The following is a 24,202-nucleotide window of genomic DNA, read 5'->3' as shown; positions in this document are numbered from 1 at the left end:
TCTATACAGGAATATTCATTCAAGTGTGTAATTCCTTCCTGGTAGTCAGGTTGTTCTCTACTGAATAAAGTTTGCTTTCCTTTCTTTCAGTTCTGGGAAATCCAGTTAATTATACAAATAAGTGCAAGCGTTACGTGCTGAGTCAGTGGCATGGGGGAAATTAATAGCGTGGCTTCCTGGCCTAGCACGGTTCTCTGTGGGAACTGTTACAGTAGACCAGTCTGCCATCCTGAAATCTCTGCTCTGAAGGCTAGCATAGCTGTAAATGACCTGTTTTCTGTGAAAAGTCATATTGCTTCCTTCTGCAGAATGTGAAGGAGCTGATGGTGGTGTTATGTCTGGAGGCAAAAAAAAAAATATATGTAAGATGTCAAAGTTCGATTTGGGAAGTCCACTGACTGCCTGGTATTGCCTTAACTTTCTGTGTATGAAGGCTTTGCTGTCAGTTATATAATTTAAGGTTGCTCTTTATCAGGGATGCAGCAATCCTTGTTTTCTCTGATGTAAAATGGTTGCTGTATGTCACTTTATTCCTGCATGCAGGTGAAGAAGTCTGGAGATGTCTAGGATGCGGGGACAGCATTGCTGCTGGTCAGCGCCTCTACAAGACTGTTAACGAAGCTTGGCATATTTCCTGTTTCCGGTAGGTAAACTTTTAGCCCATTAAACTCTCCTTGTGGTGTTCAGCTGACTTGGAACCTGGTGGATAAGTACCATCTTGCAGAGCTGTTGTGTGCTCTTGTTTGTGGCTGTGCTTCAGTGCTTGCAGTAGCACTCTGGAACTGACTTTAAGTCCCAATAGCGGTCTGACACTGCCTGGCAAAGTGTTGCCATGCTGACGCAAACGCATACGGGAATACAGATAAAGTACAAATGAAAGCTTTGATTTACTGGTGGTGGCAGAAGCCATGGGTTGCACATTTGTCTTCAGCTGCATTCCGAAGCGGTGCCCAGGCAATTTAGATAGCCTGTTGCTTTTTCCATATGTGGTAGGTACAAGGGAGATATCAGGGTGTTGGGGGATACTGCTGATATGGGGGAAGGAGATCTTGCCTTTTGCTTTCTCTCCTTTTCAGACTAGTAAGACATACAAACGTATGAAATCTGACAGGTAATGTTGCTGTCGGCAAGGACAAAAAGGGATCTCTGACATGCTTTTCTTCCTGGTGGTAGGAGTAATGCCTCTCGTTGGTGTTTCAGGAATACTCGGTTCAGTTTTCATGCTCCAGAATCGTGTTTCTGAAGGGGCCTATATTTTTGAGAGGGGTTGAGTACCTGCAGCTTCTACTGGTTTCTGTGTTGGCTTGAATCTGGAGAGGCTAATGTTTTGGATACTGTCAAAGCAAGTAGGGGAAAAGGAAGCCAAAGTGTGGCTTTGGAGGAATGTTCGCTGTGCCAAGATAGGCATCTACTGTCCTGGTTTAAAGAACCAAAAAACCGCAACAAAATACCCCAACTTTGCTGAAGTGAGGATTATGGTTATTGGTGTATTTAAAAAAAAAAAAGGCATATCATCATGCTGCCAAAGCAGTGCTAGCTCTGTTGACGTGGAAAATGCTGTTAGTTACAATGACATGTTAATAATCACAATTACAGCTTTATATCACTACAGATCCCAGTCTTTTGGGTTTCTATTGGTTTGAGTATTCATGTTTAGCTATATTGAGTCAGCTTGTCTTAATCCTGGTTTTTCTCTTCTCCTCCTTAAAGAACTAGTATCCTGTTGTTGAGTTTCCCTAGATTCTGCCAGTAGCCAAACCCAAATCTGTGTGTGCTAGTAAGTCTGTCTTTCTTGCCTTTGAAAGTATCTCTGTTGTGGGTCTTGATTTGCAAATGTCTTGGTGCTTCTTGCTATTGGGGCTGTCGAGGTGGATAACAGCTAAGCTTGAGGCAAATCCTGCCCTTATGACACTTTACAGAGAGTTTGATATCATGAGTAATATTGTATAATGGAAGTTTGGTGGGGTTTTTTTTGTTTGTTTTATACAAGCGAAGATGCCAGCTTTTCTCCTGAGGTGCGTAATGACTTTTTGCCGTTGCTGATGCGCTTCTCTTCTGCGCTGTGCTTTTGGCTAGCTCCAGCACCCATCTAAGCTGCCATGCTGAATGAACAATTGGAACCTGCAGTAAAGGAAGCTGCCCTTCCGTTTTTCCTAGTTCCAGGGTAGGACTGTACATGAAAACAAATTTCCAGTTTGCACTCTGTTCCCCCTTTTCTTCTGTTATCCCTAAGCCATGCTGAGCAGCAGTCTTGTGCTTGATATCCCAAAGCCAAACTTTAAAAAGCCTCTAAGGGTAGGAGCCTTTGGCAGCTGGTAGCTGTGAGTTCCGGCAGCTCTTCTGGAGTGTTTTTTACAGTCTTCCTGTGGATTAGCTGACTCCCTGGCCTGGCACATAATTTCTCTAATGCTGATTGGCACTGCTCCAGGCTCGTTAGCTCTGTTTATTCTTGGTCAGGCTAGGCTGCTGATCATGCTTGGCACTGGCAGTAGCTGACGTACATGCATGTCTCTGAGGATTTAAGTTTTTTGTCACTTCCCTCCTTCCTCAAACTGCATGTACAGGAGCTTTGTCTCTGAAACCTGTATTTTCTCTGCTGTGGCTGGAGGGACAAGCAAATCCCAATTCATCTATCTTGGATATTTTAAACGGTTCTTTGGCCAGCTGGTCCTTAGGCTTGGATCTGGCTGAGGAAGTTTCTTAGATGTTTCTGTCACAATGTCTGTTGTGAATTAACTCTGAATGTACTTTTGGCCTCTGAATTCTGTTGAGATAGCATACGCTTTTCAAAGGTTGTTGCTTTTCCCTGATAACGCAGTCCCACTGGATTGGAACTTATGTTGCACAGAACTTCAAACACTACACTAAGAAAGGGAAGGAGAGAAGTGGCAAGGTATCTTTTTCCTAGGTCTGGATCACTTTTACCTAAGGGGATTATTGGAAGAGCTTTTTTTGACCTAGAGCATGCTGTTCTTGCTGCTTTCAGTCCAACTTTTTTCCATATTACAAAATAGAAGATACTGCCCTGAGTTATACCTTTGAATAAAGTATTGATACTTGATCTTTTGATGTCCATTGTTGGGGGCTTTTTTTTCCACAGATAAAGACAAATGAAATTAAAGACAATGCCCTCTTTCTGTGGGGATATTGCATATTTGAACTGGAGTAGGACGGGATGAGAAGACCCAGATATAGCTGCATGGTTTAATCTTAAGGACACAGTATTTGTTAAAAATCCAGTTTTGATTATTTGAAAACCATTAATTCAGATCAAGCCTGTTGAATACATGCAGGTGGAAAATGCTTTTAGATCCCTATGAAGAAAATTATTGGAAATGGTGGTAGGAATTCCTGCTGTAGCGGGGTGCTTAAGAACTTTTTAGGAAGGAAGACAGCTGAGGTTCAGTTCCTTCCTAACCATGAAATAACAGAGGATGTATATTATTATGGTCTATAAAATAAATCTAATTTAGGTAGCCAAGCAACACAGGCTTGCTGCAGAAGTCTCAAACAAAAGGCAAACCCACCGCATCAGAGAAAAACTGTTCGTAGTATATCTTATAACAAAAGTTACTGAAGGTGATGGATTACTGATGATTTTACAATTACAGATTTAAAAATATACTCTTTAGTTTATACCAAAACCAGTTAATTTAAAGCTGAAAAATCATCAGGAGTTTGAAGAGCAGAAAAGCTCATCTTCCTTTTTCTGGAAGAGGAAAGGAAGGCAGAGAAATTTTGTATGAATGCAAAATTTTTCATTAGTAGGTCTAAAGCACTGGAGATGATGGTGATCAGAAGCTATTTGTTCAGTTTGGACAAATATTTCCTTTTTGCTTAATACACCAGATTTTTATGCATACGCAATGCAGCTTGACCTCAGGAAAAATTATCATGGCTTTCTGTATATTTTTTTAAATTATATTTTGAAATAGTTTGCTGCCAACTTAATAATATAAACAACTGTATGACTAAAAAGTCTAATCTTTTGATATCTGACTAAATATATATTAAATCTTTTTATACTGATCAGGGATTACATTATTATATTTAAGTAATTGCAAGCAGTAAGTTGACTTTCCAGTAGGTGATGTTGGCTAAAATTATATATGGTCTTGAAATAGTTAAGAGACTGTTTACACTTGTAAAAAAAATCTAAAGTAATAAAAATGTATTTGTTTAAATTATTACCTAGAGTTAAATCAATTCACCTGACAGATTGTTTAGGATTCAGGTGCTTGCACTCTTTTTGAATGTGTTACTCCATTTCAGTTTCTGTTAACCTTTACTGGAGCTAGAAACTAAAACACAGAGAGTGTTGTAACCACCAGAAGGCTGTTCTCTCTAAATGAATACTTTGAAAAAATGGAACAGTCTTGGCAGAGTGCAGAAGAACTCCTGGCTCTGTCTCCTACTGGTATTCTGAAGTGAATTTGAAACAAATTCTCCTTCTGACTGTTTCTCAGTAGTGGAACAAGGTTAAAAGTAGATTCTTCCCAGAATCCCTTGTTGCCCACCCGTTGTGCACTCTGCAGCGTGACAATTGTCCGTGGTCAGAAAACAGAACTGGATTAGCTATCCATGCATCAAGGGGATGCCCTAAGCTCCGGGCTACTGAGCAGAAAGAGAACCACTATTAATTTGCCAACTCTAGTAATTTGATTGTCTTACAAAGACGTGATTTTTCTATACTGAATGGCATATTTTGTGTGCTATAGAAGTATTTTTTGCTCAGCAAAACTTAGTGAATCACTTTGATTCTTTTTACGTTTGGGGGCAGGGGAAGGTAAGCCAGGCAAACATGAAGAACGTATATAGTTAAACCTGTTTTGGGGGTTGCAGGATAAACTAGATGACTTCTGAGGGTATTTTCTACATCTGTTTTCTGTGGTTCTTAGGATATCTACTAAGCTTCAAATTGGGTTTGAAGCAAGTAATTTCTATGGCTTAGGAATGATCAAGAAACTGGTCACCTAACAGTCTCCCATCACTGTAGGTTTTTGGTCTCCCAGACTAAGTCTACTAGCACTTAATTATCCTTAGTGTTAGAAGCTTCTGGCTACTACCTTCAGAAATTCCCCTTGTTGCAATTTAAATCAACTTCTAGTCACTTTCACAATGGACGTGGAAAAGAAGCTTTTTTTCCCCTTCTGTTACTCAAGTAACCTTTTCCTGTTTGAAAGCAGCAGTTGTGTCCCGATCCGTCTCTCCCAGACTGAAGAAGCCCTGGACCTAGCTTTTTCTCATAGACTGTATTTTCTAGACTTTGGATCACTTCTGTTGGTTCAACAGAACCTGTTTGGCACAGGCTTTTGTTTTCCAAAAGCTGCTTCCTCCCCACAGGCAACAGGACAAATAGATCTACAGTGACAGAATACGAAGCTCAAATGTACGAATGTTGACAAAGATGTAGGCAAAGGTGTGTATTAAGATGAATTTGAAATGTGGGGATGTTTGATGCTTTGAATCTTCCTTTAGCTTTTCAGCTGTGAACACAGTCAGGTTTGTACACACAGCAGCTGAATTTGAGAGCAGGGGAAAGATCAGTAGTAACAAAAGGCAGTTGAATTATGGTAGAAGCAGGAAACAAGAATCTCCTCTTCTTCCCTGTCTTCTCGGGTTTCTGGCAGTTACAGAAAGCTAATGATAGGGCCTCAGAGGTGAGAGCTCTTCTCCACTAATCCTGCAGACTCCTGGGAATGTCTCTTTGATGATGTCTCCATCAGCATTGAAATTCACCAGCTCACTATCAGATTTAGGGAGAAATAGTTGCTAAGTGCCTGTTTGTACACATAGCCAGGGCTGTTCAAGAGTTTAAAAATGCAAGGGAGCAATGAAGCACTTTGCAGGTGGAAGCAGCCACATTCTTCAGGGGAATCTATATCAGCTACAGGACATCATGATGACCCTTTATATTTAAGGAGTAGTTGGGCATTCCAGTCCTAACTTTTTTTCAGTTGACTTGCACAGCTTGTCCTTTAGGGCATTGTTATCAGAGCATTACTATATCAAGGCAATTAGAATTACTCACACAGCCCAGTATGTGGTAGGCTTTCCACAAGAGTGAGACAGGATCCTTCCCTGAGGAGTTTAGCAGCCTGCACAGACAAAAGCAGCAAGTTAGGAAGTGAGTGAAGATACAGTAGTGTAAGTGCCAGTCTTATTGCCAGATGTGCTGCATTTACAGATCAGAAGTCACTGCTTCCAAAACCATATATAATCTGTGAAGTTTCAATAGGTTGAATTTCTTTGGTTTGCTTCTCAGCCTACACATATTCGGGAGGTCTGCAGCCATTAGGCAAGTACGGTGGAGACAAAAATCTATCTCCATCCTAATGTTGTGCTTAGTGATGTTAGGTATTGAGAAGGCATCGCTGTGTTGGTCTGAAGTTCTGCTCCTGCTTAGAAGTAAGGTGCAGTGATGGAGATGGGCTTCGCTTCACTGTTCGTTTTAGTTTACTCAAGAGCCATGTGCGAGAGCTTTCACTCAGAGGTATGTGCATATCAAAACGGTATTAGTTTCAGTAGCTGATGTCAGGAGCTGACTCTGTCTTTCAACAGCAGCAAAGCACATGTTATGTGTAAGTGCCTTGGAAATACAATGAGGTGTTGGGATTGTACTGAAGTATTTGGAATGCCTCCAAACTGCACCCATGCTGAAACAAAGAGTTGCTGCAGATTCTTCAGGCATCAAGCAGATGCCTCTTCCCCAGCTTATACCAGTCTCGCACATACCAAAGTGCCTGTCTGTGCCAGGATAAATTTGGGTATCTTAGGGCTGGTAGATATGCTGAGCAATACATCTGTCTGTAGACGTGCTGTTGGACAGCATGAACTATGTGGTAAAGAGGGTGTCTAGATGTGCAGCCTAACCCCAGCTGTTTTAAGATATTAATCACTTGAATATCACAATAGCTATGTGATGCATTTCTGTGGGTATAAAACTGTAATGGCTGCCACTCAATTTGCAATAAATTTCATGTTAAGTCATTGTCAAGGTTTTTCGTTTCTTCCTTTTTATTTGCTAGTTGTATTTTTCAGGCTTCTTTCTGGCAAAAATTACTGTACAATTCTAAACCATAGTAAGGAAAGCAACTCCCTGTGATGGGTACATGTTTGTAGTGGAAATGCTGTCAGCATTTGCAAGAGAGAAGATGCTGATAACTGACTTCAGCTGGTGAAAAAGAAATTTGCTTCGGTGCATTTTGGCCCTCAGAGATGGTATCAGTAAAATTACATGTAAAAGGTGTCCCCCCCCTCACACACACACACCTGTTCATCAGCATTTTTTGAAGTGCAGTCATTCTGGCAGGAATTCAGATCTAGAATGTATGAACACATTAACACCTTTTCCAGAGCCCTTTTATCAGAGCTATTGTGTTCTCAAATAGGTTGTAGAGACAATAAAAAAAGGCAAGAAGTAACAAGAGAATTCTGTGTAGGAAAAAGTAACTTACTGGCTGCTGCTGGGGCTTGCTGCAAAAGTAAAATCATTTTGATAAGATGTTTCCTGTTTAAATAGACATTTGACTATGTGTCCTTTGGCTTTAAGGAAGTCTCAAACAAAATCCCTTCCCAGTTGCTTAGCTGTCTGGGTGGTTTTTATTACTTTGAAGTTAGGCTTTATCTGCTGGCTTCATTCACAGACTAGCTGGCTGCTTATCACATCTGTGGATCAAATCTTCAAAGGTTTTGTCTGAAGAGTTGGGATTTATGAGGTCACGTGGAATCCCCCTTGGAGGGAGTTCAGCCCATGGCAGCAGAATTGTGGGGAAAAGCTTTTGTCTGTAGGTGATACTGGGCAGGGAAGGGGCTCTGCGATGCGCTGGAGGTATGTCTGTGTTGTTGGGTGATGCTGATAGCCAGGGAAGCGTTGGATTGTGAGCACTGGCCCATTTTCAGCACGCAACATATAGAGAATGTGGGAGACCAGAGTGCATTCCTAGACACAGACTCACCGTGTTGCTGCTTCCAGTAGAGCTGTGTGAAATGTCAGAAGGAATTAGGCCCGTGCTGGAATTGACAACCACATCGGGCTCTGCAGCACTAGGCTTCACTGCACTTTTACAGCCAGGCTTAGAAGCTGTACTGAACGGGTGAAAATTGTGATTATTTTTTTTTTCCCCCCCCAGAAAGATGGATGCTTATTAAAAGTAAAAAAAACAAAAAAAAAAAACCCAAAGAAAAAAAACCCAAAAAAACCAATGCAAAAGGCTGCCTGGCTTTCTGCTTACTTCAACAGTGAGCAGCAGCTGTCAAATCTGCAGCCAAGACTGCCTCGTCCCAGCCCCAAACGTCCCTTGAACAATATGCCAGCTGAGACGAGCATCTCCAGTAAAAGCATATTTGAGTACTCTTGCCTCTGGAACACAGCATGATTTTCAGGCTGTGTTCAGGCACGCCAGGCTTTGCTGACTGTACAAAAATGGGAGGGCTCGGTGCAGCAGCGTATGTTTGTTGCATTTCTGAATGTCTTGCAAACAGCTTTAGCTGATTAGGCCACTAGAGATCATGCTTGGCTTCAGAGCAGGGAAAATGATATAACTACATGTGCTGCGAGCAGGAGAGAGTACTCCTCTGTGCTGATTTATGCCTCTCAGCTTCCATTCAGGAGATGAAGATTAGGTTAAATGATTGCAATGATCTCAGTTAAAACCGTGTTGGAAAGAAAGTTATTTTTCCTTGGATGAAGAACACTGTGAGCTACCTCCTGCGAGAGGATGAACAGATTGTCGGTCGTGTGAAGGTAGTGTAACCCCCCGCACTGTGAGGGATTTAGGAAGGTATGTGGCAAACGTTCGTGTGACGTGTTTGGAGACGTGGCTAGTTGTCTTCATCAGACCCTCTGCCTTCCTTGACTTCCCCATCAGAACGTGCCACCGCTGCAAAGAGTAGTTTCTCGTTGCGCTTGGCTCTTTGGCAAAAGCTGCTATCTTTCAGCACTTGCTAACGCAGCCCCTCTTTCGGATCTGAGCTCCACCCCTTGTGAAGAAGTAGAGCTTTTTCAGCCTCTGTAGCCACAGGCTGTCCTCCTGCAATCGCTCCTCCTCCCCTCCCACCCTTGGGTGGGTCCAGAGAAGGGAAAACTTGACAATAGTTAGCAGGCAGCAGAGCTCGCAAGAGCTATTGCAGAAGCATGTCCAACTAGCCCAGTTAGCAGTTATTCTATCCTTCCCAAGGGTGCCGCTGCCGCTGAGTGCGGGAGAAGATGGTTATAGCCATGGGAGCCAGGAAAAATCTGAAAAGGAAGGAGCAGCCGAGAGACCTGGCATTCCTTGGGCAGCTTCAAAGAGAGGTGAAGTATCTGAATCAGCGCAAGATTAAATGAGCACTGGCTGCTGCCATGTTGGCAGAACAGAGCTGTTCAGAGGCAGTTGGACAAGTTTGTGGCTGAGCCGGTTTATCCAGTGTCGAAGATGGGAAGTTACTTGTCTGCCCCAGCTTACTTCGCTCCCAAGGATCCCTTTCGGTAAGTCTTGCGCAGGATTAGCAGTGGATCTTCAAAGTGTCGTTTTACCCCCTGTAACGCTATCCTAAGCAGTTAGCGTGCGAGGCGTGAAGAATGAGGTCCAGTGCTTGTGTGCAGGGAACAGCCGGTCCCAAACTGGGTTCCTGTCTTGCTTTGAGGAGGCGACGGGGAAGATTCTTATTACCAGCCTATTCACAGCTCTCTGGTACAAGGGAATGGCACCTGTGTCGTGAGGCAGCGTCTCCGTAGCCCAGGCAAGCAGGCTCCCTTTCAGGGCAACGCTACCTGTGCCGCTTTACCCCATGCCCCTGTGCTTCGCTCCACTGCCAGAGGAACGAGATTACGATGGCTGCTGCTGCTTATGTCTCTTACAAAGCTACTTGCACTTGGGCATAGCGCAGGGTGAGGTGAGGTGCTGCTGTTGCGAGTTCAAGAAGGTGATGTAATCTGCAGGGAGGCAGCGCAGTAATCTTGTTTCAGAAAAGAAATCAAGTACTTTGCAGGTAACTAGGGACGAGCAGCCACTCACTGTGATTGCATTACATCTCCACAGTGAAAACTGTTAGTGGGGCTGAACGCAGCCAGAATGGTGACTGGCGCTGATGTGCTGATAAGGTGAATGGATGGGGAAAGGCACAGCTTGCAGTTTCATTGTCTCCCTCCTATCCCCTACACTCGGATTTGCTCGTTATTGATCCTGTTCCTGCAAACACTTTTGTAGTGATTTGGGAGTAAGGAGCCTTTTGTTAAAACAGTCTAGCATAGGAGTAAATACTGCCACACAATTGCTAAGCTTCTTTAGGCAACTTTCTGAAACAGCATCCGCTTTCAGCAGAAGGAAAGTGAGCAGACATTCGTTATTTGTAATATGTGGAGGGCATCATGCTAAGCCATAGATGCACCTTCTCCTAAGTGTGTGGAAGTGGTTTTGCATAGTCAGAGCTTAAACACTCAGTCTTCTTAGTCTCTAGCATCTGTTCTTCCCTGTCTAGTGTCTTTTATGTAGCCCGTGCACACACTTCTGCTAAGGCCGGGTAAGAAGCCTTTGGGTTAGCTACGGGCTGGGGTTATGTTTTATTCTGCAGCTTTCCGTCTGCGTGACTGTCCTCTCCCCAGTTCTGCCTGCAGAATTGGAACCACAGCTCTTTCGAGCCTGTCTAGCGTTAACTGATCTAGCCTGACAGTGTGTGTGAGGGGTGCATTTTATTAATGAGCCCTTCTCAAAGGGATCTGTCTCTCCAGTGCCAGGGAAGTCTTTGCTTCCATGAGGGTATTGGCTTTCATTTAGATGTAAAAGAGATGCCACATCAATTGAATCTCCCATCTCGCTGAAAACCGGGCTGGTTACCTGTTGTGACCTGATCCTCCTACCACCCCCCACAAAAACAAGTAGCTGTCAAGCAGCGATTTGTGAACTCTTTCTGCACCTGCTGTGCTGCAGAGCATCAGGGCTGAACACTGCACCCACATGCTGCCTGGGGTTTCTGGAGGATGGTTATGGGAGGCAGATTAATTTATTCTTTATAGCCAAGGCTGGGAAGCAAAGAATCGTAATGTATGGGACTGTATAATCGGAGCAGGGCTCTGCAGCTCTGAAAATGGTGGCTGGGCAGCAAGAGGAAACACGTCAAGTATGGCTGTTGCCAGTCCTCCGAGAAACTTGATTACCATGCTTTGTTACTCTGTAATAAGAATAGCAAATCATCTAGGAGAAGATCAGTGGTTTCTAATCTATAAAAGACAGAGGAGCAAGAAATCTTCTTTTCTTTTGGTTGTAGTGACCGGCAAAGATTAGCTTGCTTAATACCTGTAGAAGTAATTGTATTCCTGTCTCGGCTGACGTGAGCTCTGGCAATGGCAGCGATGCAATGCCACGCACTCTAGTGAGGAGGGAAGGGAAGGAGTGGTAATTCTTGTATCTTCTGTGATAAAATTCTGACATATCTCTTCAATGAGAGTCATGTGGAACAATCATGTGATGCCTTTATCATTTGGGTGAAGGCACTGAAACAGTGGAAGCAGGTCTTGAAACTATACCTGTGTGCTGTCAGCCAGTTCTCCACACCTGACAAATCTAAAGCCTTTTCTACATTACAGAATGCACAGTAAATAACAGAAGGTGCTGCTTGGCCATATGGGCCATAGCCATGTCCTCTTGCTGTCAGTGATTAACGAAGTAGCCAGTTAGACCCATTACCAGCATTCAGCCTCTCTGGGGCTGGTTGCTTCGTTCCTGTTGCCTCATTGCCCTGGGTGGGGTTCTGAGCCTTAAGCTGCAAACTTGTCCTGCCCAGATTTGTTTAATTGCATAGCAAAGAACTGACTGCTTGCTGGCTCCACCCCCTCACCTTCATTTTGCTATTGGGTGTGTTGCAAATTAGATACCAGTGCTTATTTCCGGATGGAAGCAAACTAATCAAAGTGCTGTAAGGTTGGAATCAAACCATGAAGGAGTAGGGGAAAGGTAAAGGGAAGACAAGCATACATGATCCTCTGGAGCCTATCTAAACAGAAGTGCAGTTGTGTTGCTTTTGCAGAAATTCTACATTTTCTTAGGGAGAAAAAGGAGTGGTTGAAGGTGAAATTGAAGAGGGGTGAGGAAAGGAAGGTGTTGTGCTTAAAAACAAATAAATAAATAACCCACCTACTTGGAGAGAACTTAGACAGAAGGCCAGGTCTTGAAGTCCTGGTGGAGCAGTCTCCAGTATTGCTGTCTGCATCCCAAGCGCAGGTCTGGTCACAGCTCCCTGTTTGAAGATGTAATCACTCTTGGAGCACGCACTGGTACAGGCATGCACGCAGAATTGGGATAAGTCTGAGGGATCTGATTTGCCCATGCTGAGCCAGATGTTCCTGCCACAAGGTGATAGAAATCTTTGCTGTTAGTCTCCACTTGCTCTTTTCTCCCTCCCACTCACCTACTTGATCATTCGGCATGGGGTATTTACTGCAAATGGAAGCCAAAGGCTAGTGGTTGAAGGCAAAATGCATTGCAATGCCCTCTAGGTCTCTTGCATACCATGAGCGGGGTGTAACCATGACAGTGCCCCAAGGCTGAGGCTGTAATGATGCATGTAGCATGTATAGCAATGTTAAGTTACTGCTCCCCCCTGCCTCAGACAACATTGGCAGGGCCTGCTGCACGTGCTGGAGTTCTTTCCCATCACTGAGGAAGGGGCGGCGGGGAGGCAGGATATGGAGCTCCTCAGCTGGGAGAACAAATGCTATAAAAGCCAAATACATTAGAAGGAGCAGTTTTCCTGAGGGTAGGGTACGGCACTAAATACCTCATGAGGTGTGTTTTTCCCCTAAAACCATAGGCTGCTTACAAGCAGCTTCACCTTGTTGCTTTGCAGTCTCTTGAGCTGGAGCAAATAACTCTCTCCGTGTTGGAACACGACCAGCCTCGCATATCATCACGCTCATTACAAGCTGGTGGAGTTTACAAGGAATGTCTCTGGCACAAATAAGTTTTCAGGAAGCTTGTGAAAGGTGAAGTCAACAGTAGCTCTCATCTTAGAGCTGGGAGCATGTAAAAAGTTCACCTCCGCTGCCACTGGCTGACTTCAGTGCATTTGGTGCTGTAGAGAGACCTGCTGTCCAAGGAGGGCACGTGCCCACCTAAACCCCCACGCCAGTGCAGTGGGTTCCCCTCCACTGTACTAACTGACACAGTCGCTGGGATAAGGGGCAGGAGAAGACAGTCGCTGGGATAAGGGGCAGGAGAAACTCTTCCTTCCACCTTTGGGAAAGCATCATACTGATGATGACATTGATCCTTGGGTGTTTCTTTGAACCAGCTATTGGTGGCTAACCTGCCTTGGATTCTGCACTCGGAAATGGCCAATACCAGACTAATTTTCCTTTTTAAAGTCTGAGAACGTGCTGCCCAGGGCTAATGGAATAATCTTTAGTGGTGCAACTGCTGTCTGTGCCTTATCTCTCCATTAAGGCACACCTCCGTGCTGCAGAAGTTATAAACTACCTTGCCCGGTGCATCCTGCTGAGGCAGGATTATTTTGTGTTCAGGAAGCCTGAAGATCTGGGTTCTGCTTGTGATTTGCTAAAATGATATCTGCAATATAATTGCTGCATCTTTTTCCTTGGTTTTTTTTAGGGGCAGTTTTTTGTTTGTTTCTTGGAGGGGATGTAGATAGAGGATTAATAAGGTTGCTTGTTGAAATGGGAGCTGACACAGATACATGAAGGATTTTGAGATTCTCTTCATTAAATTAGAGAAATTGTTTTGTCTGGGGTTTTTTTGGTTGGTTGTGGGTTTTTATTCTCATGCACTGTCAGCAGCAGAAGGAAAGGGAGAGCAATTGGTGGGGAGGGGTGGAGGACTTTCATCACAGTTAATTGGTGGATGCAGTAAGTATGCGGAGCTCAAAGGATGAACTGCTTTGAAGACTCTCCCTCAAATGGATAGTGCTGCAGTTGACCTTTTGGGAGAGGTCTACTTACAGAAGAATAGAAAGGCTTTCCACAAAGATTGGTGCAAAACTGGCTTTGCATTGCATAGGGAAGTGCATCCTGCCTCTCTGGCCCCCCAGGAAAAACTGGCTGAGGAGGCAGGTGCTCTGGCACAAGATGGCATGATGCTATAGAAACACTAAGTAGAAACACAGTAGAGCTATCTATGTGCTGGGCAACTCTGCAACTGGAAGCTTGCATCCAGGAAGAGGGAGAAAGCAAAGGAGCAAAATTTATAAGGCAGAATTTGTAAACCTACTGATGTGTTTTAATTAACGGATGGGATTTGTTTTAAACTTTGGAAGCTTGTCTTTTCCTTTGTATTGGTTGATACCACCTCTCCTTACAAACCTTGGGTTTGGTGCTAATTTTCAGTTGAAAAAGCATTGGGAAATGGAGGGCCTTAGTATATCTATAATTAGAAGAGCTGGTGGTGAGCTGCTGCTGAATGTCTGTTTTCGCCATGCAGGAGATGACCTTTTCTATTGATTTGTGACTTGTTGCCAACTGGAACTTTGTTCCTTTATTTCCTTCAAGGTGCTCTGAATGTCAGGATCCCCTCACTAACTGGTACTATGAGAAAGACGGGAAGCTGTACTGTCACAAAGACTACTGGGGGAAGTTTGGGGAATCTTGCCATGGCTGCTCTCTGCTGATGACCGGACCTGTGATGGTAAGGACTCTCTGAAGGACTCCTGCCTGCCTGGAGGCAGGACATGCCTGCCTCCAACTCCTCAAACTTGGTTGGGAGTTGTCCTATCTATTCAGATAACCAAATAAACTGAAGGTAATAGTCTCCTTGCTACTCTAATCTCTAATCAGAGATTAGAAACGAGGCATCTTCTAGATAAAGATTAATTTTGAACGGAGGTAGCTCCTAAAGGAGGGAGTTGTGAGGCTCTGAAGCTTATGAACAAAGAAAGTAAGGTGCTGAAATGCACAGGCATGAGAAGTAGAAAGGTGATTAAGGGGACATCTGTTTCTGTAGCACAGTGCCTCAGTGTCTCCATGGGGTGATTTTCCACCGCACTGCGGAGTTGAACCTCTCGGCTCAGGATAAGCAGCAGGTTCTGTCTTTGGGGAAGGTTGCCATCCAAGTCCCACCTGGACTGTGGCCAGAGTGGTTTTCTGGCTGATGGTGTCTTGAAGTAGTGTTAGCCTCAATTGCTTTGAAGCATTGAACTCTGCCTGCACAATATGGGGCTCACCTAAATGTTCCTCTTCTTGCCACAACCTTGTAAATATTTAACCTTTAAAAGTGTCAAGAATGAAACATAACCATTGTTTTTCTAGCGCCAAAATAAAGGCAGCATGGTACTCAGTAGTATGATTGCTACCTCAAAGGGAAGTACTGAGAAAAGTGCAGACAATTTCTCATTGCCTGCAGAATTCTTTGCAAAATACTGTCAATAAGGGAAGTTCTCATAAGGAAAACTGAAAAACAGATCAATGAATAAAAATATTCTTTAAAGGTATTTTGTTGTCTCAGTTTCAGCTCGCTTTTTTTTTTTTCTGTCAGCTGGCTGGTAAAGTATCTGAATTTGTGCGTTGCCTGTTTGCCAAAAAAAAAAGCCCTTTCAGCTTTATTAATTCAGGCGTAACGTTAGTTATCTTGCCAAGAGCAACTGAACAGGAAGGTTTAATATCTTGTTTACTAGTCTGCAGCAGACTACCAACTATTTTTGATAGTTGAGCAGCTGCCAAATATAGCAGATGTTCCTGGGATGCAAGCTTTGCTTTGCATGTTGACGTGTTTGTTTCAGAGAAGTTTTGCAAACAGGGTGCCAAGGATGGGGTTCAGGAAAGGTAGAATGGGCTAATATAACTCTCCAGCAAAAAAACGCCACTTGACTTTGAGATCTGAATGAGCGCATTAATTGGAGAGGAAAGCAGTAGTTGCATCTGCTGATGGATTTTGGCCCTACTAAGCTACTCCCTTTTCTGTCTGTAGGTGGCTGGCGAATACAAGTATCACCCCGAGTGCTTTGCTTGTATGAGCTGCAAAGTGATCATTGAAGATGGGGACACTTACGCACTCGTGCAACATTCCACTCTCTACTGGTAAGACGGAGCTGCACGCTTTGCCACGGAGTTGCTCCCTGCTGTATGTGTAAGCCATGTTTAGCTGGCTCAGCATGGTTCAGCCGAATGCTACACTAAGGAATGCCAGGAAGCTGCCTTTTGAGGGAGGGAGGAAGGAATGGTGTAAGCATTAAAAACTATAGCTTATGGTCAATGAGAGAACTTAGAAATGTGAGTTTGGCAGGGAGGGCTAGGACACTGCCGTAATGACTTTCTTCACTTCTTTTAGTGGAAAATGCCATAACCAGATTGTGCTGACACCGATGATAGAAAAACACTCCACTGAGTCTCTGCGTGAGCAGCTGCCTTATACGCTGACCCTCATCTCCATGCCGGCAGCTACTGATGGCAAGAGGGGGTTCTCCGTGTCTGTTGAAGGTGGCTGCTCCAGCTATGCCACTGGTGTCCAGGTGAAAGAGTGAGTATGACAAGGTTGTGTGCAAGGTACATGTCTGTGCAGAGGGAGCTGGTAAAAATTCTGCAGCGCTGCTGTCCTGCCAGCTGCTTTAACTGCTGAGGGGATCTGTCTTGGCACAACAGGGACATATGTTGACTAATAGCCATTTGTGTTTGGTCTCCGTTTTGCTCTTGTGATGACCTTAATTGATAACTTTATTTCTCAGTGCTGTCTCCCTCACTGAATGCAAAACATTTGGCCAATTGTAATGGACTAACATTTTTTGCCATTGGGCAAATGAAGAGCTCTCCCCAAACCAGCTCAGACCTAAGCACTTGGTCTAAGGGTAGCTACCTGTGTTGGTAGATTAGCATTGTTTTGTTTCAGAATACCAATATGAAGGGAAGCATCAGAGATCAAATATTTTTTATAATTTTGGCTAAACTGACTTCCCACACACACTATAATTCCCCGTGTTTAGAGTTAACAGGATGCACATCAGCCCAGATGTCCGAAACGCCATCCACCCTGCAGATCGTATCCTGGAGATTAATGGAGCTCCTATTCGTACATTACAGGTGGAGGAGGTGGGTAGAGTTCTGTTCTGAAGCCTCCTTCTCATCTGCCTTCCTGTAGCTTTTCTGTTTCTCAGCACTGTTCTCCCCCCCCTACATACAGTGTGTGTTCATAATACTCATGCTCACAGCAGGAATAAACATGAAGACAAGCTTTGCTACCCCTTCCAGCTGAAGAGGAAAATGTAACAGATGGAAATGCAATTAGGATGCAGTTCTGATTTTGCAGCATTCAAACATGAAGGGAGGTAATAAGAAAAGTGTAGGGCTATGACATCTCAGAGGACAGAGAGGCTGTGAAGACTCTTCATGTATTGCTAGTGAAGTCCACTGTTCTGATCCTTTTAGAGGCACTTGCTAATAGACAAAGGCTCAGCTGATCCTAGGGATGAATTTTTCCCATTGCAAAAAAAGTATTTGATTTGGTATTTACAAGTAAATACTTTATACAGATATCAGGTGACGCTGCAAGAGTGTAGTGAGACCACCATTACCTTCACTACGCAAGGGTTTTATTTACTGTTGATGCTGAAGAGAACATTAGGAGCACAATAGACATCTCTCAGATAGATATCCATGTAGGTTTTGTAAAGCTGTTTTTTGCAGCACTGTTCAGGATGGAAGCTTGTGTCATTTTTGAACACTTCTTAGAAAGAAAAAAAAAAAAAGGTGTTTCATAGAATCACAGAATACCAGGTTGGAAGGGACCTCAAGGATCATCTGGTCCAACCTTTCTTGGCAAAAGCACAGTCTAGGCAAGATGGCCCAGCACTGTGTCCAGCCGAATCTTAGAAGTCTCCAATGTTGGGGAATCCACCATTTTCCTGGGGAGATTATTCCAATGGCCGATTGCTTTGTGAAAGATTGTCCTCTTGTGTCCAACTGGAATCTCCCCGGGAGTAACTTGTACCCATTACTTCTGTCTTTTCCATGTGACGCCTTGTAAAAAGGGAGTCTCAATCTTCTTTGTAGCCACCCTTTAAATACTGGAACACGGTGATAAGGTCTCCCCTAAGCTGCCTTTTCTCAAGGCTGAACAAACCCAGTTCTCTCAGCCTTTCCTCATATGGCAGGCTTCCCAGTCCTTTGATCATCTTTGTGGCCCTCCTCTGGACCCTCTCCAGCCTGTCCACATCTTTTTTTGTACAGGTCACTTGTAGCTGACCAGAAAGAAGAGGATTTGGATAGCATAAGGAACTTCTATGTTGCTAGTTTGATATGTCTGGTAGACAGCTGTGGTGCATGCAACTAAACCACAACTATGGAGTGATCTCACTGAACTCTCTACTCTCATTCCTGAGGGGCATTCTGCTGTGTCTCCTCTATCTCCTGTCATTTGTGTTCCTCCTCTCTGCTATCATCCTGTCCTTTGGTTTGATTTCAGGTGGAGGAACTGATTCGCAAGACAAGCCAGACACTTCAGCTGCTGATAGAGCACGACCCTGTCTCGCAGCGCTTAGACAGGCTTCGTTTGGACTCCCGTCTCCCCACCCACATAAAGCCGCCCATTTCCCCACGCTCCCTCTCTCCCCTGGACATCAAGGAGAATCTGGAAGGAACGCTCCGACGGCGCTCCCTCAGGTAAAGACTTGGAAGCGCTGCCTCTGACCTAGCTTGCCTTTGCCCTGTGCTACCTGGCTGGGCTGCTCTGTGCCTAGGCCTTGCAATTGCAAATGACTGCAGAGATACGACTCAGCTCTGGTAGGAGCCCTGGTATGAACCACTGGCGAAGCAGCTGAGAGCTTTAGATCCTGCTATTGACGTGTACTCTCTCCATTCCCTTTCAGGATGGCAAACTTTCCTTAATAAAAATAAGGACCTCTACTTTTAACATAGAAAAGCTACTAAATTTTACAGTTAGAAGATGTAAAGGTCAGATTTTTACCACCCTTAAATGGCTGGGGAAGAACATGTCCCTAAGGGGAATATGGCTGAGACCCGGGACTTGGGAAAAATCTTGTCTCCCTAGGCTGGGGCACTCAGTTGCTCATTTAGTCATTTACCAGTATTTTAACGTTTGTTTAGAGATAGCAAGTGCTGCATCTTCACAGCTTCCTCCTCCTGTTCACAGAGCTCCACTTCTGACTGACAGTGCAGGAGATGTGTTGTTGTTAGGCAGCTCTGATTTGGAAGCTGCTCTAGGTTTGTAAAGAGCTTCTACGGTGCTGGGAGAGCATCTGGCTTTTGAGATATGAAAAGCACCGAAGCACGTCTATAAACTGGTCCCTTAGGAGCTAATGATGGGATATGCTGGACCAAAAGTTTCCTAGCCGCTTCCCTGATCTTCCCGTCTCCTTTGTTTTCTAGGCGAAGTAACAGCATTTCTAAGTCTCCTGGCCCCAGTTCTCCAAAGGAACCGCTCCTTCTGAGCCGTGACATCAGTCGTTCTGAATCCCTACGTTCTTCTTCTAGCTGCTCCCAGCAAATCTTCCGGCCCTGTGACCTGATTCATGGCGAAGTACTAGGAAAAGGATTTTTTGGACAAGCAATCAAGGTGAGGGACGTCCCCAGACATTCATCATTTACCTTGATTACAGCAGTGTCTGCCTATCTCGGGATCCTTTGCCACTGTCTCGGTGGCCTTTGCCCTGCTGATAGTGATCGGTCTTGGAACTCACCTGGTTTGCTCAGTGAGATCCATTTCTCTGTTTCATTCCTTGACCGTGAGTGTCTCTGGCTGCAGGCAGTTTTGACTTTGTCCCCTTTGAATGTCAACCTTGGCCATACATACTCATCTCCTGAGTTAGACTTAGAGCTCCAGAGTGCCTGTGTCACAGCAGCTACCTGGGTGAGGTGGGGAGAATGGGGAACAAGCTACACTTTCTCTTACGAGCATCTTTCTTATGAAGAGGTGCATTCAACCCAGTACAGCATTTCTTACCCACCCTTAATGTCGCATGCTTGGGGGTTTGCCAGGCTGATGTAATGACTGTCTCTGAACCCCCAGCAGCGCCTAATTGGCTTGTCAGTGTGGTGGTAGTGGTCAGGTCTTGCATGACTCTCACAATTAAAATCTCCATTAATAGCAGTTCTCTTGTATTTAAGCTCTCTGGTCTTGAGTGGGGATGCTTCAGCAGCTCCTATCCTGGCATCCCTCACAGCGTCAGGGGCAGCTTCTTCTGCCTTACTAAGGTGCTGTGAGCTGCTCAGTACTCAGATTGCTATTCACCATATTATGGGACCTCTCTCCTTACACCTGTATAAACTTCAGGTGTCCAGCCACCATATTCATCTCATGCTTCCATGGGAGGTGGTGAGCCAGTACTACAAACCCAATGCTTTTGATCCATACTAATGAGCATATTTCTCTTCTCCTCTGCTCATAGAGAAATAACAGGTCCAGGTAAGCGGAACCTTTCCTCTGTCGCATGCTTTTGTCATCTGCGTCCCCACAGTTAATGGCACAAAGGCATTTTTTTTCTGCTCAAAGTACCCAATAGCCATCCTGTTCTGGTGCATGCTCTGGGAGTTAAAATTGCCCTCTTGGAGTTTCATGATGACACTTGTTTCAGTTTTGCTGGTATGTCAGCTTAAGAATTCCACTTAGCCTTGTCTTGTCTTTGTCTCTTCACTTCCCTTTATCTTTGGGTATTAGATGTTCCTGGCTTTCATGTCCCTGGCTGAAATGTGTAGTGTTCCCTGGCTCGCTACTTGTATATGGATGCTTGATTTCAGATGGGAGCAGAAGAATATTGTACTCTTGCTTCTGTTGTGTTTATTCCATGCGTTTGTATTCCACCTATATCAGCCTTGCTATGTCCCATGGTTCCAAACAGAACTAGTGTGCCACGGTGTTTGCAAGAACTCATAAGCTTCCTAAATACTATAACTGGGTCTTGTGTTCTGGACTGCGGTTCTGGAGGTTTTCTGAAAGGCTTTTTATTTTAAAGGGTACAAGGCAAAAAAGTGACACCTTTCTTGAGCTTCAGATTGACTGTTTCTGATGCAACAAGTACTGTATCTGGTCAGAATAGTTCCCTCCTGTTCCTAGAGAGAAGGTGGTTGTTTAGTTACCTGGAGGTCTTAGGGAGACAGAGCTGTCCAAGTTAAGCAACTGAAGGGTAGAGGATTTCCAGGAAAACCTGCTTATCAGAATTTGGACCCTTTCTACTCACTCATGCACCGTATGCAAGCAAGGCAGAGCTGGTTAAAAGAAACCTCTAGAACACAGCAAAATGCCAGGAACTAGTTGGATACAGGCAAACAGCTTTCCATGTCAAAAGCCAGGAAACTTATCACCTGATGTTTATGGTGGATTTGTGTGTTTGCCACCATTCTGGGACATTCCTTGCAGGTAGCAATACACTGCTCCCAAGGAGCATGGTAAAATAATTGCTTCCTGCCTTAACTGAACAGCCTGTACGCCCCAGTTCCACTTGCACTTGCACATGAGTATGTTTGATAAGCTCATCAGAAACCATCAGGCTTCAGAGTCCCCATAAAACCAAAGCATGTAGTAATGTAGTTTTGGGTTGTTTGGTTTGGTTTCTGATGCAAGTGAATGTTGATTCCTTCGCTGCTACAGAATGTAGTGGCTAGAGTCTGTGTACAAAATGTGAGCATCATGCTGGGCAAGTACTTTCTGTAAGGGAATTTGAGGCATGCACAAGTATGGAACTGATGCCTTCAGGGGCTTTGACAGCCTGTATGCATGCTCAGCCCTATGCTACCTAAAATAGAGACTTCAGCTCTGGTTCTTGGGATGCTGTCGATCTCTTGGTATGATCCTCTGTCAGCTTTATAGGTAGTTTCTCTTTCATGAACAGAGTCTTTGCTGAATTCTGAAAGGACAAATTTTACGCAGTTTTCTGCAGATCGCTGGGCTCTGAATTTTCTCTCATCTATATTCCTCTCTGGAGGGGAATGTTACCCTCTCTTTCAGAAGAGTTGCAAGAGCATTGGAGCTATGTATTCTTGAACCTTGCCTGTAGTTGTGGTTTCTGTTTCCACCAGGTGACTCACAAAGCAACAGGAAAGGTGATGGTGATGAAAGAGCTGATTCGCTGTGATGAGGAAACACAGAAGACTTTCTTGACAGAGGTAGGAACAAGATTTCTAAAAGCTGCTGAGCCAGTACTGTGGTGGAACTCTCTTCCATCTTCTCCAGAGAGAGAGCGATCATGCCAGCAACCTGGCAGGAATCAAGGCACTGAGGAGGGAGACATCACACAGGGAAAAGCTGACATGAGCTGAATGTTTGCTGCAGTGAAGTGTGACTCACACTGAGCAATAGACATGGCTTCAGCTCCCAGCTCATTAATTTTTCAATGATAAAAAGCAGTCTGAGTCTGAGGCAAATTGAGCTGTGCAATACATAAAGGATTTATCCCTTGAGCCTTGTGCATAAATACAAATAATGAGGGCCTATATCTGTAAGACATTTAAGACTCCTGCTGTATTTAAGCTAAACTGTTTTCTTGGTGGCTGCCTACCATGTTTTTCAGAGTCAGATTTAGCCTAAAGGCAGCTCCCTAAACACCTGACGCTGCTATTCCGGCCCTGGCACATGCAGTACGGACCAGATAGCTGCCCTGGAGAGCTCCTGTCTCTTAAAAGTTAGCCAAACTCAGGGGTGCTCTCCTTAAAGACTAAGATCAGGTTAATTGCACAGCGTGAAAATGAAGAGGCAACAGTTAATTGACTGCCTTAAGGTTGGGGTTTGAGTGCTGGAGGGGACCTCCAGCATTGGAGTGCTTGTCACCACAGAGTGGATCTGTCAGGACTTGTTCCATTCTCTTCTTTGGGGGGGGTGTCTCTGTTTCCCAGGTGAAAGTGATGCGCAGCCTGGATCACCCCAATGTGCTGAAGTTCATCGGTGTACTGTACAAGGACAAGAAGCTGAATCTCCTCACCGAGTACATTGAGGGGGGCACCCTGAAGGACTTCCTCCGCAATGCGGTGAGTATGGAAGCCTGGTAGACCTCTGCTCAATGAGGTTGACAGTGTGTTGTTGGTTGTACCAGCCTTACGGTGCTTGTTGTTAGCGCTCTCCTTTGGAGCTGTGTGAAAAAGCTGCTGCTTAGCTGTGGGTGGCCTGAGGCAGGAAGCGCCTGGGGCTGTATCATTTTTCTCTGACTGCTCTAAGAGTCCTGTTGCGGAGGAATTTTGGTCACCAGCTGGCTGGTAAGATAGTCCCTGACCATTGAGGACTTGTCTTTCAGGACCCGTTTCCCTGGCAGCAGAAGGTCAGCTTTGCCAAAGGAATCGCCTCTGGAATGGTGAGTCGGACTGTCCCTTCGTCACAGAGCAAACCTCCAGGGTCAGGGTTAGCTGCTTCAGCAGGGTGCTGTATAAGGGGTTGTGGATGCTGCCTGACTAGTAGCATCTGTTTGTTGAGGTCTGTAAATGTGAAGGGACATATTCAGCTGGGAACCCCTAACACCAAGTTTTCTCCCTCTGTTCCAGGCTTACTTGCATTCCATGTGCATCATACACAGAGACCTGAATTCCCACAACTGCCTAATCAAGTTGGTGAGTTACACCTCTGTTCCCCACAGCTTGCTGCTCCCCTCCTTGTCATCCTCCTCCCTTGGTTTTCTCCACATGATGTTCCCTCTTTTGTCAGGGTGGAACTGATTTGAGAGCGGCTTTTACTGCCCTAAACAAGGGAGCTTCATCTTCATATAGGATTTTCCAGACTGATCTAGCTTTCGCTGTTTCGTCATTCTGTTCTCTTACCCCCTTTCCTGTGGTAGTATCGCCTATTAACAGTCATATTACGAGAGTTAGTACAGCTCTGTTCCTTATCTGAGCTATGAAATGTTCTTTACAGCTGCTTCTGTTCTTTCAACCACTTGATGACTCTTTTTATTGGCACTCAGGATTCAGACAAGCGTGCTGGTGTGTGCACATGTGTGTGCTCTCTCTTTTTGAAATCCTAGGTCACAAGATTCTTGTGTAGCTTCATTCCCTCAAGCCTCGCCCTTGTTCACTTGGCTGGAATATGAGATTATTATGAGGGCTTCAAAAGACCCAGGGTGAAAGTCTAAGTTAATTCCTGGCTGGGTAGAATAGGAAGGTCTGAAAGAAAAGGTCCAGGTTTGCCCTGGCAAGTGTAGCCCAATTGATGGGATTAATGTTAGCAACCACACAGACAATGAAGAGAGGAAATGACGAGTTGGGACTGTGAATTGTGTGTCACCTGTCTAGACAGCTTGCTACACTTACCTGGCTGCAGGAAACCTTGATAGTCACCCTTACAGTGTA

At 44.6% G+C, this 24,202-nt stretch overlaps 1 protein-coding gene across 4 annotated transcripts in view; it reads left to right on the top strand.

The window, feature by feature from the left end:
- LIMK2 (LIM domain kinase 2) overlaps nt 1-24,202 on the top strand; it is a 32,701-nt gene that overhangs the window by 2,079 nt on the left and 6,420 nt on the right. The window contains exons 1-12 of one of the 4 annotated variants that reach the window (XM_030025896.2): nt 541-643; nt 9,180-9,469; nt 14,480-14,615; nt 15,894-16,003; nt 16,254-16,442; nt 16,903-17,008; nt 18,381-18,577; nt 19,304-19,490; nt 21,950-22,036; nt 22,763-22,894; nt 23,158-23,214; nt 23,402-23,467. In XM_030025896.2, the coding sequence (XP_029881756.1) occupies nt 9,417-9,469; nt 14,480-14,615; nt 15,894-16,003; nt 16,254-16,442; nt 16,903-17,008; nt 18,381-18,577; nt 19,304-19,490; nt 21,950-22,036; nt 22,763-22,894; nt 23,158-23,214; nt 23,402-23,467 (1,320 nt within the window). In that variant the 5' untranslated portion in view covers nt 541-643; nt 9,180-9,416. Of the gene's footprint in view, nt 1-540; nt 644-9,089; nt 9,470-14,479; nt 14,616-15,657; nt 15,749-15,893; nt 16,004-16,253; nt 16,443-16,902; nt 17,009-18,380; nt 18,578-19,303; nt 19,491-21,949; nt 22,037-22,762; nt 22,895-23,157; nt 23,215-23,401; nt 23,468-24,202 lie in introns of those variants that run through there. The other 3 variants (XM_030025894.2, XM_030025895.2, XM_030025897.2) reach the window with 3 other exon arrangements.

The sequence above is a fragment of the Aquila chrysaetos genome, chromosome 9 (genome assembly GCF_900496995.4).
Source record: "Aquila chrysaetos chrysaetos chromosome 9, bAquChr1.4, whole genome shotgun sequence".
Classification (NCBI taxonomy): domain Eukaryota; kingdom Metazoa; phylum Chordata; class Aves; order Accipitriformes; family Accipitridae; genus Aquila; species Aquila chrysaetos.
Note: the sequence above shows the minus strand (reverse complement) of the source record. Positions and strands in the feature narration are given on the sequence as shown.